This window comes from Opisthorchis viverrini, assembly GCF_000715545.1.
Source record: "Opisthorchis viverrini unplaced genomic scaffold opera_v5_25, whole genome shotgun sequence".
NCBI lineage: Eukaryota > Metazoa > Platyhelminthes > Trematoda > Opisthorchiida > Opisthorchiidae > Opisthorchis > Opisthorchis viverrini.
This window is the reverse complement of record NW_008751681.1, coordinates 2,147,228-2,162,039: the sequence shown is the minus strand read 5'-3', so window position 1 is coordinate 2,162,039 and position 14,812 is coordinate 2,147,228. Positions and strand designations below refer to the sequence as shown.

General features: G+C 46.0%; 2 protein-coding genes across 2 annotated transcripts in view; both read left to right on the top strand.

Moving 5' to 3' along the window:
• Nucleotides 1-11,250, top strand: part of T265_02172 (hypothetical protein) — a gene marked incomplete at both ends in the record, with an annotated part of 12,464 nt that extends 1,214 nt beyond the window's left edge. The window contains 4 exons of the mRNA XM_009166346.1: nucleotides 4,642-4,754; nucleotides 6,183-6,379; nucleotides 10,198-10,413; nucleotides 10,685-11,250. Coding sequence (XP_009164610.1) covers nucleotides 4,642-4,754; nucleotides 6,183-6,379; nucleotides 10,198-10,413; nucleotides 10,685-11,250 — 1,092 coding nt within the window. The remainder of the gene's footprint in view (nucleotides 1-4,641; nucleotides 4,755-6,182; nucleotides 6,380-10,197; nucleotides 10,414-10,684) is intronic.
• A 1,350-nt stretch (nucleotides 11,251-12,600) lies between these two features.
• Nucleotides 12,601-14,428, top strand: T265_02171 (hypothetical protein; the record flags this gene model as incomplete). The annotated part of the gene is made up of 2 exons (XM_009166345.1): nucleotides 12,601-13,021; nucleotides 13,844-14,428. 2 exons carry the CDS (start codon nucleotides 12,601-12,603, stop codon nucleotides 14,041-14,043), a joined length of 621 nt encoding a protein of 206 aa, XP_009164609.1.
• Nucleotides 14,429-14,812: the final 384 nt, after the last annotated feature.

Below are 14,812 nucleotides of genomic sequence, written 5' to 3'. Positions count from 1 at the left end.
GTTGTGTAGGTCATGGTTGTACGTGGGCTGGGATACTGCCAGGGCGCCCACACCTAGACAGGAGGACGATTAGGGTCCTCAACCAAAGCCTTTAGCTCAAAAGCCTAACCGCAAGGCAGCGGTGTTTCGCGGGGAAATGCAAATGCATTACCTTTTCTACGGAACAAGTCGCCATACATGTTCCAACCCCCAACCTGGAGGACCGGCCTCTGCATTTAGACTCTGTCTAGGCTTGGATGACCTGACAGTATCCCATCCCTTGTGCTCCCTACGTGTGGCATGGCAGCTGGGCACTACAATGGTGTTACAGCTGAACGTACTTTTCGACGTCCGCACTCTGTCAAATTGGATAACAGGTATCTCTGACTGAAACCCTGCCTTCCCTCTCAGTCGATGTATCTTTTGTCCTCAAAACGCGCATACGAATCCCCGTTTCGGTCGTGCACCTCAAGCAATCCATGGTGTGGTATTTGCACTCAATCCCAAGACTAAATGCGCTTTACTGGAATTGACCCCAGTAGACGGTCGTCTGTGCAGTTGTCTTGTTTAGGTGAGATCGACGCGGTGAATGGTGTTTATTTGTCGTTTCACCATACGCAGTCCTGAGACAGAAGAACGGGTTAACGGGACCTGTCACGGCTGCTACGATCAGCAAGAATGACGGATATAATAAGCCTGATGGTGGTATGAATGTTCGATTTGCACGACTGAGTCCAGAAAAAAAACATTTGGTAGTCGATGATCGGTGTACGGATAATTGGGAGCGACTGCTTCAGCCATGTACAAATCATCGTCTGTTCCTGACCAGCACAAACGCTCACGCCGACTTCGAAGCCACCAATCGCAAGACAGTCGTGGACTCAAGTGAACCATGGGATATTGGTCCTCAGTTGAAGATAATCGTTTTGTCATGATTGTTGTCTGCTTGTTATTATAATCACTGTACACATTCGTACTAAATCTTTGGATGTACATTTCAGCTAATCCACGTGTCTTGGACAAGTAAAACGTTGTTTATCCTCGATAACTTAGATTCTCCTAACCCGTTCTCCGACGCATTCTAAACGTTTTATTTTACTTATCTAAGAATACAATGGATCCGTAGCTATGACCTCTTCTTTGACGCCAACCCAAACCCCGCTGATGTAGCCAAGCCTTGGAATCACTGGTTTCCTACCTTCGACACCTACCTGAAAACCGTCGAATCCTCCAAACCTGGTGAACTTGAAACTCATACACTTTTTGGAACTACCGATATGCGATCACAATGCTGATTATTCCGATTGTGAATCTACGACCCGTACCTTACGAAAATCATGTGTTCGTCCCAAAGACGTTATATATGCACGCCACCTGCTACAGACCTACGTGCAGAATGGACAGTTCGTATGAAAACTGAAATCATTAACCGAAGACTGCAAGTTTAAATCAGTACCTGCAAGTGAATATCAAGATGAATTCGTGCGTGATGCTATAATTAGCAACCTGGCGCCCTCTTATCCACGAAAAAGCTTTCAGCACACAGCGAACTCACTCTGGACCAAGCATACTAGCTTACTAGATCCCTCGAGTTGGCTCAAGTCTGACGAGTCACTGTGATCACACAAAATGTATAGTCCCTATGAATAGGAGGCTGATAAAAAGAATTTACGTCAGAAGAGCTCGGTAACGCCTTTTATCAACTTCACAAGCCAAAAGGTGCCATATAGACCTTATTGGCATGAACGATGTCGTGCGGGTTTTAAAATCTCGACTAACGATTGGGCAGTTGCGTGGTACAGGGTGGGTTGGTTCAGTGCTTAGGGTGTATATTTACTGACCGGAAGATCCGTGGTTCAAATCCGACCTCTGCATCTTGACTTCCCCCATCTGGGCTTGGGCAACCTGGCGGTATCCCAGCCCTCGTGCTTTCTTTTGGGTGGCATGGAAGCTAGCCCCTGAAAGGGCGTTACATTTGAACGATGGCGAATCACACTTCTAAGATGGGTCTCAGTGGGACCTCTTCTGAGCCATAGACAGCCGATAAGGTCGTAGGACTATGGTACCTGTAGGCTTGAGTCGTTGGAATATGAATCAAATTTTAATTTCTCAAGCGCTCCAACCAGTTAGGGTCTGGTCTTGTGCCTTTCGCTCCCTGCTAAGTTTTGAAGTATCATTCAAGATCTGAATAATCTTTCTGAGGTACTCATCCATGTTCGTAAATGCTGTTCGCACTCCGTTGTCAGGCTTCGTTAGCAGCATGTCGCTCCTCTATTATTTGCCCCTTCCTTAACCAGTAGCTATGTACTGACCTGAGGACGAGATCATAAAAACATTAATGTAACTTTGTTCTTTTTGAAACTATGGGAATATTCAAGTAACCCAGGAAGTGACTGAAGATTGTGGGACACCATTCGTATCTCGGAAGTTGCATTAACCCTGGCGGTAGTGTGATGGACGGAACGAGCACACGAATCTCGAAGGGCACATTTGCGTCTGCCAACTTGCGCCACCTGTGGTATCAGAAAGGCATTTCACGGGATCTTCAAGGGCGCATGTGGCAGACTACAGTATCATCGTACAGCCGTGAGACTTGGCTACATCGGGTGGAGGGGCTGAGACATCTTCAGGCATTTGACCGCCGATTTCTCAGAAGTGTGGCTGGAACCATCGAATTCGCAATGTGGTCAGGAGACGGGTTTTTGGTGATTGTATCCAGCATTGCAGGCTAAGGTGGGCGGGCCTTGTTTTACAGATACCAGGCTAACGCCTGCCTACAGGAGCGTTGTTTTCTGTGCCTCACCCGGAGTTGCGGGAACCTAAAGGTGGACAGAAGTTGATACGGCAGAAGGGAATGAAGGATTTTACGAAAGGTTTGGGCGCTGTTCGTCTTGCAGAATGGGGTCCACATGACCCCCATGTGTTTGACTGGATACACTAAAGAAAATGGCGACCGACTGGTGTCACGAGTGTTCTTGCTGTCAATTTTTATCCAAAGTGGGTGTTGCAGGCGTCGGCATCTTGGACGTTTGTCATAGGCTTACCCTAGGTTCACCCTTCTGTTCCGTTTTTCTATCGTGGGCTTTCATTGAAATATATTGACGTGGTTGTATGACAGTGAAGAAACCAGTGTTCTAATCTGGTGTTGCTGTCAATGATGGTGCTGATGGTGATAATTTTGAAGTGGTGCATGTGACATGACTCGCAGCAAATTCCTGAAGGACTCCATGGACATGTTTGTCAAGCCTAGTTTTTCTTCAACTGAGGGTAGCCACGTTAAGGCGAGGCAAGTAAACAGTTCCTTTCTTCCTGTAACTTCACTCATCAGTTCTACCTTGCTGTTACTCAGACACGGGACCTCGTTTGTACTGGGAGCGTCACGGATTCGACGGAAAAGTTAAACTGAGTCATAAACGTCTGGAGCTTTCCGGCGTATTCCATCAATATATGGACCTCACGCTTCATTTTTTTGAGGTCGACTTGTGCTGCCGTGGAGGGTATGGTCTAGTGTAACCCAGTCAGTCCGAGGCCTTTATAAAAAGGATTTGGGTATGGAGCAATGGCCTTTCGTCGTCTTTAAGCTAATGTCAGAATGATTCGAATAGTTTTCATGGAGATTCCCTTGAATTACTAAGGGATCGTACGAGTTGATCGTCAAGAGTCGAGCCTTCCGTATAGTGACTTGAAGTAGAAGTTGCGACCTTGCGCTTTCCATTTCAGATTTTTGATATGACCAAACAACCAGGTGGATTCTTTTAGTTCTAGTTGAATTCTGAAAGTAAAAGACATTATTCCTAATTATTATGGAGCTGTTGAAAGCTATTGTACACACGAGACGTCGTAGTCAATGAAAATTATCAGCTCACACTTAAATAAAGTAGCAAATATCTTTTGAGTCCAAATGTTTCTGTTCATTCCTCGTTAGTCAAGCCGATGTGCGAATCAAGTACTTTCCATTTTTTCTCCGTCCATGGGAAGTCGGATAACACTGTCTTCTAAAAAATATTCACTTTCCCTGCCTTTCATACCGGTTTTACCGTTTTCTCTGAATCTCTTTCAGCCCGTCGTCTTTTTAAAATGAGCAATATGACCAACAGTATAATACCTCGTCGCCAGGTCCTCTCAGGGTCCTTTGACCCGGAAGCTCATGGATTGAGCAAAGATTTCCGTCTAACCCGTTTCTCGATGCTCAGAGGATGAGGATGTAAGGTCCCTCAGGCCGAACTGAAAAGATTGCTTGAGGGACTGAATATTCCCCAGCCCACCTCGTCCGGTGATGCCCCTTTGATTTGTGAGTTTCTGCTCCTCCAAGCTTCTGCTAACTGAGGCTTAGCCGTAGAATTAGACTCTTGTGTCATCCCTCTCCGAAACGACCAGAAACTCATTCAAACAACCGATTTCTTCTACCCTCTAATTGATGATCCATACACCATGGTAAGAAAGTATTTGTTGCTCACAAAATGCCCCTTTACCCAGGGTTGGATTACGTGTTGCAATGTGTTGAGCGATCTATACGCGATGGGTGTTGTGGATTGTGATAACATGTTACTTTTGCTCGGTGTCGCACAAGAAATGAATTCAAAAGAGCGGGAGGTTGCTATACCGGCTCTCATGCAAGGATTTCGAGTATGCTTTTCTATATATCACTCTTACACTTTTCAGGACTGCGCATTTGAAGCTGGAACTTTTATCCGCGGTGGCCAAACTGTGCTTAGTCCATGGCTTATGGTTGGTGGAGTAGCTACTTCAGTTTGCTCTGATGTGGAATTCATCATGTAAGTTTTCTTTTTGTCATTTGATCCGTGGGCTCATTTGATGCTTTCCTTAGAAGGGAAAATATCCGTTACTTCTGGTGAGCTGAAATGTTGTGGATTAGGGGTAAACATTACTGTTTCCGGAAAAGTCTTTGACTGGCGATTGTCAGTGCCTCTGTCATCGGCTGAAATTCGCCAGGTACCTGAAAAGGATCTCAAGCGATCCACGTTACCCTTATTTGAGGTGTATATGCATGCACTTAAGAGGTCATTTTCCGTTACTGGCTGTCTTCAGACGTAGTCTAGAACAATTATTATCCGTTTTCGCTAATTCGCGATTCCCAACCAGATTCATCCATCACCAAATGTTTCCTCATCGTTGCAACGAACGTGAACGAGCATTTAATCGGCAGATTAATCCCTTCACTGTTTATAACACCGATGTAAACTCGTTGGCAGCCCGCTATCCAGTCCGCTCCTCTAATTTCGACTAGTCTGATCTCTTACCTGCATACGTGAGTCGAAGAACAGAATACACGGGATATGCATTCTCATAGTAGCGGCACCTTATTCCCCCATACATCTAGTGTTGTGTACAAGTGAGGTATAAGGTTGTTTGATATTTTGGAATTACGCCTGGCTGCTAAACTTCAAACCGGTAGTGAGGTACCAACGAGTTTTCATCGATCTTTCTAACAGTACGCCCCATCTATGGAAAACGGTATTCAGTATTGATTTTGTCTACGAATTGCCATCATGCGCTGCTTGAGGATCTCGTTGGGGGGGGTCGAGGTTGCATTGATTTGTTACTAGTCGGGAAGATAGACCAAATAACTGACTTTGACATCAGAAACCGGATGATATCACGAGCCATTACTGGTATTGAAAGGTTGAGTTAATTAAGCCGACTGCCTAAGAGAGGTGCTATGCCTAAATCTTACCGTTATCTTGGTTCTTGCTGAGCTCGAATGTTACTTCAATTAGTTTGTTCCTGATATTGATTCAGAATGAAATAATCGGCTATTTAAAATCTTATCCTATCACAACTGTCTCTCTATTGTTATCTTTAACCTATGCTTAAGCCTTTTAGGTCCGCACCTTCGGAATCGGACATCGATTGTTAGAGGTATTACATATCAGAACTTCACCATTATACCTGTTTTCTGTATTCGTCCTTTCAACCTCCTTAGTCACTCCTCCCATTCGGTTTGTTGCTGCTCCGTAATTGGAAGGAAACCCGACAACCGTACTACTCACATCTTAGACAAGAATAATAAAACAGCAGGCAGAATCGGACCGCAAACCCGTTGCTTAGTAGTTCCCACTTGGGAAACAAAGCCTTCTCAAGTTCCAGTGGCAGCTGTTTACGCTTGTAAGCTAGATCGCATTTGGATTTTTCCCTTGTTCATTCGTATTGTCTATATGGCTTTTCGTCTTTCCAAAATACAGGCCAAACCAGGCGCAAGAAGGAGACTTGTTAGTCCTCACAAAACCACTGGGAACGCAGGTTGCAGTGAATATCCGCCAATGGATGCTGGATGGACATAGTTTTTGGACCTCAAACTTGTGTAATGCGATAAGTATGGAGCAAGTTCAGAGTCTGTTTCATGCTGCCACCATGTCTATGGCCCGCTTAAACCGGACAGGTTAGTATTTCCTTTTTTTAAGGTACTTAGACTTAATTATGTGCTATTGCGCAGTATTGTTGTGGGAAGAGGTCCGTTTGCTTCTTTCATTCGGGTTTGATACAGATTAATCTTGTCTTGACACAGCACACTACCTGCAAGGCTGAATACCCGCAACTGGTTTCGCCCTCCTTGGCGGGTTCCCCGAGGTTCCACCAACTTTATATTCTGCTTGAACATCAGGTTGTACGTAACTGACGAAATGCAATCCTCTGTAAATTACTTTCTTATTGACGGGAGATTCAACCGGATGTCTTTTTTCTGATATTCTTCCACCGAATGTGCTGCATAACTGAAATACGACGTAGCCTTTGCGCAGCACATTCATTTGAACATTATCGTAACGGAGAGATTCATCTGAGTCTCCTGGAAGACAAACGTAATGTTCAAATGGGTCTATCTAGACGGATTATCCTTGCTATTTCGGGGCGAGATGGCACAAGTGGGTAGAGCGTGAATTTACTAACCTGAAGTTCCGTGGTTCGAGCCCGACCTCTGCCTCTCGACTTCCCCTGTCTAGGCTTGGGCAATCTGGCAGTGCCTCAGCCCTCGTGCTTTCTTCGGGTTGCATGGCAGCTAGGCACCGAAAAGGTGTTACAGCTGGCCAGTGGATAGGGGTCCTAGCCCTCCAGGTTGAAGGTCAGAGGAAGCACAGAAACATGTTCCTTAAAAACTTGTACTACTGTAGTAGTATGCTGCTACTTATCCTCTTTCATGGAGTTAGGCTTTTGAGCCAAAGGCTCTGGTTGAGGACTCTAATCCTACTACTATCCAGTTGCAGGCGCCGTGACAGTATCCCATTCGCGTACAACCATGAACGTCACCTCATTTGATGACTGGAGTTTCGTCAGCCTTAGTAAGCGAAGTAATTGATAACTGGTTTACTCTTGTCGTTCGCCGTTACTTCCAACCACAAAGGATCGTTACCATATCTGGAGGTTAGTCCTTGGTGTGGTAAGATGACCTCTTTTAGGCCCCATCCTGTTGTTTCAGGGTATACCTGTTATAAATTTGAATATCTTTTGACAGTAAAGCACTGATGTCTAACACTACTGTTGCTGTCAACAATGGTGATGGAAATGAGGTCAACGAAATGTCTCGTCTAACGTCATGAGTTTCATTGCACACCATACCATATATGGTTATCACTTCATTTCGACGGCTAGGTGATTGTTTATTCAACTAGTTTCCGCTTGTTCTGTGTGAATGTGCTGTGATTTTCTGACTGTTCAAGCCTTTGACCCTGTACGTTGTACACTGGTGTAGCTTTTTACTTCGAACCGATCACGCGCGGTTCGTAGATTTTGAAAGATCATCTGTTGCGTGCACGTAGTTGCCGATACACATGGGTTAAAAAAGCCTATTTTGTGAACGGGATAAATGGTTATGTTGCTTCTAGGTTGACAGCGCCCGCAGCGTTACTGATAACATTTGATTGGTGAGCCTCGTTTCTCCTTTCATAACCTAGTGACTAATACGCTGAATACGAACAGAGAACAAGATAACGTCAAAGGGCCATGCCAGAGAATCACGGGTGGTGAATGGTGCAGTGGCCACACTCCGGGATAGCATCTGCCTGTCACATTCGTTTGTTTCCAAAGTATCCAGTTCTGCTACCTGTTAGAATAGATAAACCTATCTTCAAAATTGTGGTCTATGGAAACGAAGAAACAAAGCAGACTTGGGTTCATTCCTGTTCAGTTTGGCAGCCATAAATCATATACCAAGGTTACCCTGGTTCGGGCTCCTACGGTTTTGGTCACCAGAAAAGGAAAAAACATGGGAGGTATAGCCGAGCCTAATTAATTTTGAATGTGGTAGCTACATATTGACGACTGTGTGGGAGCGAGATGGTCCAAGTGGTTAGAGCGCAAATTTACCGACCGAAAGGTCCGTGGTTCGAACCCGACCTCTAACTCTCGACTCGACGGATTACCTTTGGTTAGTTTGAGTATGACGAGACCACTTGCTCAACACGTACCTCCTCTGGTCATAATCTGGGATGCCTCCACGTTACAGTTCACCCGCCCCCCTATAAATCGCGTGAGGCGGCGTTATGTGGTGTAGAGCGAATAGTGAGACCAACGATATTCTAACGAAAGGCCTAAGTCACGGCAAGGCGATTAAGTAACAACGCACTTGGTCGAATCAACTAGGATAGCTAACCCCAGGTGTGGTCTGTCTGGCTCTTTTGTACTTTGCGTGTAGATGGTGTTTGTAGACGCCTCAGGTACGCGTCATTCAAACAAATTTCCTAAGTGGCCTTGTGGGGGGAATGCGATAGCCATCTTTCACCGAACCAGACAATTCAGAGTGACCTGATCCACATGATTTATATGTGCTTCCCTCGGAATCCCCATATAATAACCATCTTTTCTACATTATTGTGATAGAAGGCATAAATTTAGCGAAATGCCTTCATTTGATGGGAGACTCACCTGGAATCCAGCTGAATCTCGTTTATGATGTTAGTAAGCAACTGAAAGTGCTGCACGAGTCCGCCTCATGTTTCAGTTGGTACTATATTCGAGATACATTGTATGGACGTAGTGCACTATTCATAGGGCTGCTGTAAACTCGACAGCTCACGACTGGTTTCGCCCCCTCTTGGGACTCACCAAGGAGGCTTGATAACATCATAGACGAGAGATTCAGCTGGGTTCCAGGTTCCCTCCCCCGTTAGTACCAAATTGGCATGCAAATGACTGTATTTCGCTAATTCCGTGCAATTTGAACCCAATTCGAATATAAGGCTGACGGAAACTCTGGGACTGCTCCTACTTGATGAACCCCAAGAGGGATGAAACCGGTCGTCGGCTGTCCAAGGGTTTTCAGCAACCTTATAAGTAGTGAATCACGTCTATAAAAGCCTAAAGCGTTTTCCTATAGATTATTCTGTCATATTGACGGTATTTTATCGCCTCTAGGTGTCATGATATCACACGGCATAATTCAGAACCATGAAGAATTTGAATGGCTTTACTGATTTCCGACGACCGAAAAGGCACCATGCTTCTAGTCTAGACCACATGGACAGCCTGCTCAATTTTTAAAGACTGCTGGATTCATTGAGTTAAGTGTTCACATTGCTCTTCTTGGATAATATGTTCGGTCCGTCGCGACTTGTGATCTTCCATGTGCATCCATCAGCGTCGTGGCTTTGCATATTTCGATCCACTATGGTTGCCAACGTTGGTAAGCCCCTTGAAGCCTCCAACAGCCGACATCAGCAACGATTCATTTTTTGCTAACGTGTGCCACAACGTCAAGCCATACAGGAACTGGGATAAAATCTCAAGTCGTTCTTCCGCTTTCGAAAAACGTTTCCGAGCTATTGTAGTCTACCCTCGGGGAGATGCTCAAAAAGTTGTCATTCCGAAGCAGCGCTCAACATCATGGATAGACAATAGATCGTGCTGTTGTACTTCAATGATGCTCCTCAAAAACTCGTTTCTCATGCCTCTTAATCTGCCAAAGATCTTCGATCCAAAAGGCCAGTTTTTGCATACATAAAGGACGAAAAGGAGCGTAGCACTAAACAGAATATAGATCTCGGGAGTTCATCTGCTTGGATCCTTAGGTACATGATCTATCCACGGATTGAATAGGCTTTTTTGGCTGCATCGACCTCCGGACCGACCACTGCGGCGTTTTGACTGATGCAGCCTCGTGCGGAGAATGACAGTGTGGCCAACCTACTTCTGGTTAGATACTCGTTGTTATGGTTTAGTTGTGCTCCAAAAAATGTTATACCCTTATCGATTTCTTTTTCGACGCAGCTGCGCGTTTGATGCACAAATACGGCGCACATGGATGCACTGACGTAACCGGATTCGGGCTGCTCGGGCACGCAGATAACCTGGCTCGTTTCCAGACTAACCCAACGATCGGCTTCAAACTGCACTCTTTGCCTGTTTTGGCACATACTCTGGAGCTATCTCGCTTGCTAAATGATCGGTTCAAACTGACTGTGGGATTGTGCCCAGAAACTTCAGGTGAGTGATAATGTTTGCTGCAAGCATATCCATCCTTCCAACAGTTATTTGTTCTATTGCTGTGTTTGGTCGTGCGTTTGCATTACGAATGAGTCCTGGTCAACCGGGAAATATCATTTGCCCTCGCAGCTATTCGCTCACTGGCCTTCTCTCACTCCATCCCAACCCATCTGCCAATCCCCTAGCCACTGTTCCGTGTCTCAACCATCGATCAGAAAAATAAACCAAAATAATCACCTACTAACCTCAAAAGATCTGATCCACATTGCAGCCTTTAATGTCCGTACTCTGTGTCAAATTGGGCAACGGGCATCCCTTGCTGAAACCTTACTTTCCCTCTCTATCGATGTATCTTGTGTCTTTGAAACACGCATACAAGACCGCACTTCGGTGGCGCTCCTCAAGCCGCTTAGGACGAGCCCAGATGTTCCACATTTCACTCTTCGGGCATCCAGTGATCCCGACGCAATGGCTCATGGTATCTACGACGTGGGAATTGCACTGAGGCCCAAGGCTGAAAGCGCCTTAGTGGACTGGATTCCAGTAAACACTCACCTTTCTGTCGTGCGGCTGTCTGGCTCAATTAAGATCAATGCAGGTCGATGCGGTAGGCGATGTTTGTTTGTCGTATCAGCATGCACCCCAACAGATAGCAGTTCTGAGACTGAGAAGCACGAGTTTTATCAAGATCTCTCACGACTGCTTCGGTCGGCAAGAAGGACGGATATACTGATCATGGTGGGTGATATGAATGCCCGATTTGGACGACTAATTCCGGAAGAAGCACAGTTAGGTGGTGGATTTGAAGTCGATGCTGAGCTTACGGATAATGGATAGCGGCTTCGGTTGTGTGCAGATCATCGTCTGTTCCTGGTCAGTACGAACTTCCAACAGAAACGTACACACCGAGTTTCTTGGAGGCCACCTACCGCAAAACAGTCGTGGACTCAATTGGACCATATGGCTATCAGTTACCGATGGAGAGCCTCAGTTAAGGATTGTCGTTCCTTCTGGGGTACGCAACTTGATTCTGATCAGGCCGTCGTGTGGGCCCGCTTAGCACTTCGCTTCCCGCCAGCACCACGCGTGCCAAAAGAGAGCAGCTCCGTTCATCAACTTCGACGAGTTTCAGTAGCTGAAGCGTATCAGGGTGATCTGGTTAGAGAGCTACTGCAAACGCATAATTGCTTGGAGGATGAATGGAGGCGAGTTGAAGAAGCAAGCAACTCAGCTTTCAGAACTGTTTGTCCAGCCCATCTGACTCAACTCAATGAACACTCAATAGATCCTTTAGATACCAGATAATCAGGAAACTGAGGAACGACAGAGAACGTTGGTGGATTTCGAAAGCCCAGAAGATGAATAAGGCTTTCGCTGCAGGCAGCAACCGCGCCCTGTTTTAACTGATTCGATCAACGGGTCAAAAGAAGGCAGGTGTTAGTGAGACAATATGCGAAAAAGACGCAATGGCAATTCACTCCCTTAATTGTCGTCTTGAGCGGTGGGTTGAGCAAGAACGTTTCACCTGGTCTCCTTCAACACAGCCGCCGAAAGAGCCAAGTGGGCCCGAATGGAACATTGATACCAACCCACCATGAGTAACCGAAATTGTTAGGACGGTTGGGTCCTTACAAACAATTCTACTCTCTAATATTTAACAGAGATTTCATCTTCTTTCTGTTGTAACCTCGTCTTCTTCCTTGAGGTTTTCCCACCCAAATAACTAGACTATCAACTTGACAAAACAAATTGCATGAAGCTCCTAAATTACTCAGCTGGCATCCACAGACAAAATAAGTCCAGCGTAAGATAACCATACCGCAGAAGATTTGGAAGGAAAACAGAATACCACCCGAATGGAGCTCCTCGACCGTCATCCCAGTTTTCAAAAAGGGAGCAAGAACGTCATGTGAAAAACATCGTGGTACCAGTCACACCTAAAGTGTTATCTGGCATTATTTTGCGCAGGTCGATGGATTATCGATAGAGACGTATTCGTCAGAATCAAGCTGGGTTTCGCCCTGGTCGAGGATGCATCGACCATATCTTTACCTTGAGAAAAATTCGTGAACAGCGCCACCCCTTCAGGCGTCCCACGTTGGTCGTTTTTCTGGATCTGAAAGCTGCTTTTGATTCTGTCGATGTCAGCTGGCGATCAAAGATGTCCCTTCCAAATTTCTCTCCCTTATGAGGGCACTGTATGTGAATTCCTGTGGGCACGCACGAGTATACTGGAAGCTCTCGGCTGAGTTCACCACGTCCAGTGGTGTAAGACAAGGCTGTCCTCTTTCCCCTTTCCTCTCTAACTTTGTTATCAGTATACTGATTGAAATTTCTCTGCCTGTCTCTGAAACCTTGGGAGTCGAAATGCTCCCAGGACGTTCCATCACAGACATTAAGTATGCAGACGATATTGGTCTCCTTGGCTCAGATCCTTCCCAACTGCAAACGACTGTGAATAACCTAAATAACTCTGCCGCACGTTTTGGCATGTGCTTCGTACCTACAAAGTGTAAAATCCTGTCACGACTTGCAGGCGAGCCAATCGACGTGGTAGATAAATTTGTTTACCTGGTCAGCTATATAAGTTCCGGTGGATTGGCTGGAGGTGAGATTATTTCTCGAATCGGGAAGGCCAGTGCAGCTTTTGCCAACCTCCGACACCTATGGTGCTGACGTGACATGAGTTTGTCTGTCAATGAGAGTGTACACTGCGATCGTGCGATCCGTACTGCTTTATGGATCAGAGACGTGGCCCCCACGCGCAGAGGACATACGGAAGATGTCAGCGTTTGATCATCGATGTCTCCTTAGCATTGGTCAGGTCTGGTAGAAGCATCGAATTAGTAATGTTGAGGTATGCCAGATGGTCTTAGGAGGGAGGAAATCTCCCGCGATAGATGATTTAATCACGCGCTTTAATTCATGCGCTGGTTGGGACATGTACTCCGCATGCCAGAAGACCGTCTGCCTCGCAGAGCTCTTTTTTCCCAGCCCTGTGCTGAGTGGATGCGACCGAGAAGTGGACAGTGTATGACCTGGCAACGGGGTAGGAAAACATTAACCACTAAACCTAGTCGGGTGGGCAACTGTCGCCTCCCTATATGGCAACCATGGGACTCAAATCACCGGTGGTTAATGACATTGGCAGAAATGGCTCGATTACGCAGTCAGTGGTGCTCGTGCATCAAAGCTATCCCTTTCAATGCGTAGCTACCCAATTATCGAACAAACTAAACATGTCTTCGCCTCCAAGGCTTGGTACGTCCCACATTCCCGTTTACCGGTGATCGAAACTGTAGCAGCTGGAACCAATGTGTCCAGGGTATACGGCTGATAAATTGGTTGATTGATTGCTAATTCCATACATTGTTGGTATCATTACTCCGGCCAATAGCTGACTGACTCTATCGTTTCATGTTGTTTTCAGGTGGTTTGCTGGTCATCTTACCTGCGGCTGCCGCAACACAATATTGTGAGGAACTGAAAGAGTTGGAGGGTAGTCCAGCTTGGGTTGTCGGCGAAGTTGTCCAATCTGACACCAAAAAGGCATTTCTAGTGGAAAGTCCCACGTTTATCGAGGTGGATCACGCGTCTATTGCTACGCGCAGTTCAACTAACGGACAGTAATGGAAATCCTACTGATCTTCTAACTCCCTACATTCCTATGTACCGTTTTCCGTTTGCTGATGCCCTCCCATTATGATGCCGATGGCGAAAACCCAAAACAGGCGTCATTGTGCTGATGTTTTCTGGGGCCAGTAAATTCTTTTTTCACATCCTATTTACTGCACCATTTCGTTCCGTTGCGGGCCTTTATGGACCGTCGTTGTGACGATATTTTGTTAGGTTAACACCAGGGAGCTTTGGATGTATGCTCAGATGTGACCCTAGGGCTTCGGTCGAAGGGGCCATACCGCCCTAATTACGCCTGAATATTTCGAACTCTCAACTTTTCGGCAACGAATTGTCACAGTTTTCAAGCCTGAAGCAAACTTCAAATAAACAAAGCTCGCATTCGTGTCATTGGGGTCAGTGTTTCCGGTGTTGGATTGTGTGAGGCAGGGCAGTGATTAGCGTCAGTGGTGTGTAATGTAAACTGTGCGAGATAAACAAAGTGACGGGTAGTGGGTATCATAACCGGGCTGTGGTTTTCAGTGCTGACCCGATGGCCGACAGTCACGAGTGCGAATCCCCAAGGCTTAGTTGTTATTCGTAAACCTACTCCAGTTTTCGACAGTTGAGAAAGTTGATGACAGGTTTTGGGAGTTCTGAAGGCTGTTCGAGCTGGTGTTTCACGTTCTTCAATTCGCTCTTCCGGCTGTCTGGAGAGCCGTAGAATAAACCAAATGCTGGATGACTTGCAGGAAGTTTGCGTGCTCATTCCACAATACCGCCT